This window comes from Perna viridis, chromosome 1 (genome assembly GCF_037379345.1).
Source record: "Perna viridis isolate PV_CMFRI_1.1 ecotype Kerala chromosome 1, ASM3737934v1, whole genome shotgun sequence".
NCBI lineage: Eukaryota > Metazoa > Mollusca > Bivalvia > Mytilida > Mytilidae > Perna > Perna viridis.
In genome coordinates this window covers 50,615,533-50,621,160 of record NC_142445.1, presented here as the reverse complement: position 1 = coordinate 50,621,160, position 5,628 = coordinate 50,615,533, and the positions used below count along the sequence as shown (strand labels likewise).

The following is a 5,628-nucleotide window of genomic DNA, read 5'->3' as shown; positions in this document are numbered from 1 at the left end:
CATATTGTTCTTTTTAATTATGTATAGAGCTTTACCGTGAAAAACGGAAACGTGCTGCTTTCCTATAGCTATTTTAGCTTTCCTTGTTTAAAAGTCAGAACTAAAATATTATACGTCGATGGTACTTCCATCTAAAACATATCAGAAGAAAGCAACAGCTACATGTAAATCTCTGAATGGTATTGTCTTGTGTCAGTAATGGAAGTATTGATCGACACCAATAAATCATCAACCGATTGCATCATTTGATGTTTCCGATCACCATTATTAAATTTTGTAGGGTCGGTAGGTAGAGATTTATTTTTATTTTTATTTAAATTCTGAAATGAAATAAGTGTGACACCAAACTCTGAATACAATGAAAACTAAATCTGCAAAAACTTAACTGTACATGTAATAGACTTAGTTCATTACCAAGAGCACACTCACGGCATGCGTGCTTACACTCGATTCGAAATATAAACAACCAGTATTTCTAACTCTTTGTTTTTCCTTCTAGGGTATTAAAAAGATATCTTTGGATTTATTTTCTTCTTTTTTCTCTGAAAGACAATCGGCAGGTTTTTTAATTATTTTTTTTTCAAAATCACAAATTAAAAATAACAAATAATTAGTAAAGTTAACTGCATTTTTCTGCATTAATATACATGTGTGGATACTAACGTATAATGACCTAAAAGTCCTTAACAATTGAGAAGTTGAGCTAATTCTATAACAGATATCAATTTTTTGAGAACGACGATCGTAGCGATAAGTAACGTAGACTAAAGTTGCATCAAGACGGTAAGGAAATTTGTAATAACTTAGTAACAAAGTTATTATGTCTGAGGATAAAAGAAAAGCTAGTTTTGTTATTTCAGCGAACAGATTTTACAATGAAATAGTAAATAAATTACATTAGAACACACACGTTAGAGTTCAAGTTTAATTTTACTCTAAGTTGTCCCAAACGCGTGTCTGTTCCTCCTAAAAGACTACACGAACATGGAAAACCCTATTTTCTACATGTGTATTCTCCATTAAGGAATTGCCTTTAAATTATATGAATGGCTTTTAATGTGCATTTAAAGTAATAGTATATCAGTCAAACAATGTTTGTTTTTGCACCCACTAACTCGTATGCGGGTCAGAAATTGAAATCATTTTACATCATTGACATTTCATGTTTAAAGTAAGATGAATACTAAGAACCGATGTGGTAGTACTAGGCTTCCCTTTTGACCTATTTTGTTGTGATTTTAAGTCTGAAACTTGAAAATTGTGGCTCGTTTTTCTGTTCGTACTCCCCGTTTCTGCTTATGTAGGTAGGTTCTGATGTGTGACTAAGTTGATTCTACTCTTCAAGGGTTCTCGAAATACTCGAAAAAGGTGGAAGTTGTATACATACTAGTACATGATTTAGTTGTATTTTCAAGTGGTAAGTGGTTTATTGGTTGGTTAAAAAAGTACCTGTTCACTCAGATATATTTCATATTGAAATATTTGTATAATTTTATGAAAGTCCAAGACAAATCCCCTATTTTTAAGACATTTTAAATATGAGAAGAATGGGTTACGGATTTACTTGCTGAATACATGAATGTAATAAGTAAAAATTTCTCGGACCGTAAACCGATACAACGCACTGAATCAGTAAGCAGTTTTTCGCTTCACGTCCTCACTAGAACAGAAGTTCATATATTTGTATATAGAATATAGTTGGATGATCAGGTGTTCGCTAGTACATAGCTTGAAAAAGTTTATTGAATGGTGATTTTTAGGATGTTTAATGCTTTTTTTATTTTGGTATACTGTCTTTTTTCTTTTTTCATTGTTGTTGTCAAAACGTTTGACAAATGAATTGAAACATACTCCAATCATTCAGCTGATAAACATTTGTCTACCTTTTTGAACAGTAGGACCAAGATATTGCAGAAAAATAAATCCTAACAACTTTTTTTTATTTCAAAACTATCTAAATGCGTCTTTACATATTTGTTGAGAAAAGAGTAGTTTTCAACTTTTCTAAGTTGTTCTCCTTCTGTTCTTCATTCCAATTAATAAATGTGACGTCATTTATTATTTGACTGAGTCCTGATGGAAACTGATCAACCTCAACATCCAAAGCGATAACAATAATACGTTGCAAATTCCTACAAAACTTTTCATACTTAGCTCTATGAATTTCAAGGATGCCGATTTCTCTTTGATAAAAGTATTTGGTAACAACAAAGAGGATATTCCTGCTGTCATGAATGCATGAAATTACTGCATCTACATGAGTGTCTCCGGGAAGAATATCTCTTTCTTCGATACATATCTTCATTTTCCATGACATCTCAATTTTTGGAATCAAAAAATCTTTTACCCATTTAAGGCTATCATGAGCGCATGAAATGTAAACGTCGTACTTAAAGGACGTACTTATTTGTTTTTCTATTGCACGTTTAAATTGGCGATATATCCACAATGCGATTCTCCATCTAAAGTTCACGACTAAAGCAAGAGGAATTGTAAGTGACACAAACGCTGCAAGCATAATGATGCCAATCTGAAGCCAAATTTCAGAGTTGCAGTCTTGAAATAAATCATGGAAATTCAAGTATACATCCTTTACGCGTATCTTCGATCCATTTTGTAGCCGACAGAACAACATATCCCTTTCGTCAAAACTAATCTTTGTCTTGTAAAGCCATCTTATGAAATCCGAGTTTTCACAAGAACATTTGAGCATATTACCTATTAAGTTTAACTGAAATCGACCAAAGCGTTTATGTTGTAAATCGAACCAATTCCTAAATGTTGAGTTAATTGACTCTATTACGTTGTGTTCTATTTGCAGATTTGTAAGTTGAGAAAGCTCTGTTAGTGCCAAAGGTATTTTTGCGAATAAATTCTTATTAAGATTCAAAAAACGTAGCTTTCTATTAGATACAAAACTTCCAGGAGGTAAAAAATAGAGTAAATTGCTTGAAACATCAATACTTTGTGCAACCGGAAATGAACGAAATATATTGTACCCTTTCTTGACGGTATGTCTCAAGTCGGCGTTTTGTAAGTTTAATGTGACTACTTCTTTGAAACCGTTTAACATTTCTCCATTAAAGTAAACCCATACAGGAATCCCAGAAAGATCGAGGTGCTTAATTCTGCTCTCTCCGGAGAACGATATATTCGGAAATCCAACCAATTGGCAGTAAGACAAGTCAAGTCGTCGAAGACTAGATATATTTTCAAAATGGATTTTATATTTGATATTGTCAATGCTCACTGAAGATAGTAGAATGTAGTTTAATCTTGGTGGGAACAGGAACGTAATTGTTGAATTCAATTTCTGAAAGACTCTTGTTGTACTTAATGTTTTTGTCAACATCTTTGTTTCAGAAAATTCAAAGTAAGAAAGATTGGTCATTTGTTTAACCAACGCTGCCAACTCAAAAGATTTAAATCCATTTAAAAAGGAAAAATGATTTATATGGAATGTAATCGATTCAAAGCATTGTGGATATATGTAAAAAAGCAACGAGTTTTCTTTGAAATCGACGATACCATTGTTAATAAATTTTAGTTTCTTCAAACAAATCTTCTGTAAATGTTGCATCATTTTAGCGTTTATAATCACAGCATCGGGTCGTATTATTGGCCCTTTACAAAGACCTTGATTGACGTTTATGAATTCGATACTGTCCATTGTCTTGTGTTCAAATGGGTACAAGACATGTAATGCGTCACTCACGTGAATACACGAGTCAGATATCCTGATATTAGCTAATTTTGGAAATGGGCGGAGAAAATCTGCTTCGGCGTATTGTACATGCGTACAACCGGTTAAGATCAATGTTTGAATCGATCTAGGCAAATCATGTAAAGAGGAATTCATCATAAACTTTAATTGGCAGTTCCGCAAATCGAGCGTTTGTAATTTTGTCATTCGATGAAACCCACAGCTATCGAATTCTGGTTTTTCCACTAAATCAAGAATTAAATAGTTAAGCTGACCTAAATCTCCCAAATATGGATAAGAGCGGCCATTACTCGTATTCTTTGTATTGTTCTTCAAATCTAATTTAAGAAGATTTTGAATCTGGAGGAAAAGATTTTTTTCAAAAGATAATTCAGAATTAAGTTCATTATCGCAAAGGGCAAGCGTTTTTAATTTGTTCAGTCCTTCAAACGTATCAGATTTTAGATAATGTAATTGATTCATCCCTAAATTAAGCCCAACTAAGTCTTTGTATTTTTTAAACACACCTCCAGATAAATTCGACAATTTATTGTCTCTCAAATTCAGACTTCTAATGTTCTTCGGTAAGTCCTGAGGCACGGATGTAAGCCCCTTTGAAGAGCAGTTTGCACGTAATCCTCTGCGCCTAAATGAACAATTGTGTGTCGTTCCTAACACAATTACCATATATGAGAGTAACAGTGATCGAAGAAAGTTCATCTTTGCCTGAAAAATAAGTTTGAGAACTTTAGAAGCGTTTTCTTACAAAATATGTATTCTGTAGATAAAAACTTTTTTTTTCATTTGCTATGATAAGTAATATGACTGACAAAAACCGGTGATTAAAGCTCAGTTCGTGATACCTCAGCCCCCTCCATAAAACCATATAGGACTACTTAAGTTATCCAGATGGAAAAACAAAATAAGAGTTGCTCAATAACATCATGTGATAAAGAGTGTGAAAATTCCAACGAATATACAGGAGAACCGGCGAATTACGGTCAACCAGCATGATAATTAACACTAAAGAAAACCTTTTAGTTCACCAAATTTATAACTGAACGTTAATATTTTCTCAGTAGCGTTGCAGCAACAGTTACAATTATTTAAAATATTTTGACTAACCTTCTACTTCTAATGTTCTTTATTTCTTGTTTTAATTACCATAAAATATTCAAATTGATATATCAAGTCTGAAAGGAAATGTGCAAGAGGAAATATTTCTCCGTTTTGAGATATCCTGTTTTAATTTTTCAAGAGGATTTTAAAAGATAATACAAGCTGCGGAAACAATTGCACAACTTCCTCCGGACGCCTATACTTACTTCGAATGTTGAAAGTCAAAATTATGCTTAAAATTCAAAATTATAAACCGATACATATAAATTAAGTTCTGACATAGTAATGCATTTCTCGAAGTTTCAGAATATAATGAATCAATTGGAATTAAAATACAGCTAAAACTGTCTAAAATGACTATTTAATGGAGATGAAAAACGCAGTCACATAAGACACGCCGTTTTCATATACAGGTTTATTTTACATAGAAGGCACTGCATAGGGACAATATAAACACAGTATTTTAATACGCAAATTCATGGAAGCCCATTTGTAACAAGTTAGCTAAGTTGATATCACAAGTTAGTTTAGTTGCTATAACAAGTTAGCTAAGTTGATATCACTTGATGTAACAAGTTAATTAAGTTGTAATTACAGGTTAGCTAAGTTGTTATCACACGTTACCTAATTTGTAATAACAAGTTAGAATTTGACTGTATATCAATAAACTATCATAGTTTAATTTGTTAAATGAAGCATGAAAGGAGGGATTTTCATTGATTTAAGGAGGAACAAGTCTAACAATTACCACAACAAAGTTAAGATCATGACTGTTGACCTTTTCACGCCGTCGTCATATGATGAAT

General features: G+C 32.5%; 1 protein-coding gene across 1 annotated transcript; it reads right to left on the bottom strand.

Annotated features, from left to right (window-relative positions):
• Nucleotides 1–1,923: 1,923 nt before the first annotated feature.
• Nucleotides 1,924–4,926, bottom strand: LOC148629221 (toll-like receptor 2 type-2). The gene is made up of 2 exons (XM_088546341.1): nt 4,829–4,926; nt 1,924–4,429 (listed from the first exon to the last, which is right to left on the bottom strand). The coding sequence occupies exon 2, from the start codon at nt 4,421–4,423 to the stop codon at nt 1,967–1,969; it is 2,457 nt and encodes an 818-aa protein (XP_088402467.1). The 5' UTR covers nt 4,424–4,429; nt 4,829–4,926; the 3' UTR covers nt 1,924–1,966.
• Between the last annotated feature and the right edge of the window lie 702 nt (nt 4,927–5,628).

Coding starts and splice junctions, on each gene's coding strand:
- LOC148629221 (XM_088546341.1), bottom strand. CDS start 4,423: ATGAACTTTCTTCGATCACTGTTACTCTCATATATGGTAATTGTGTTA.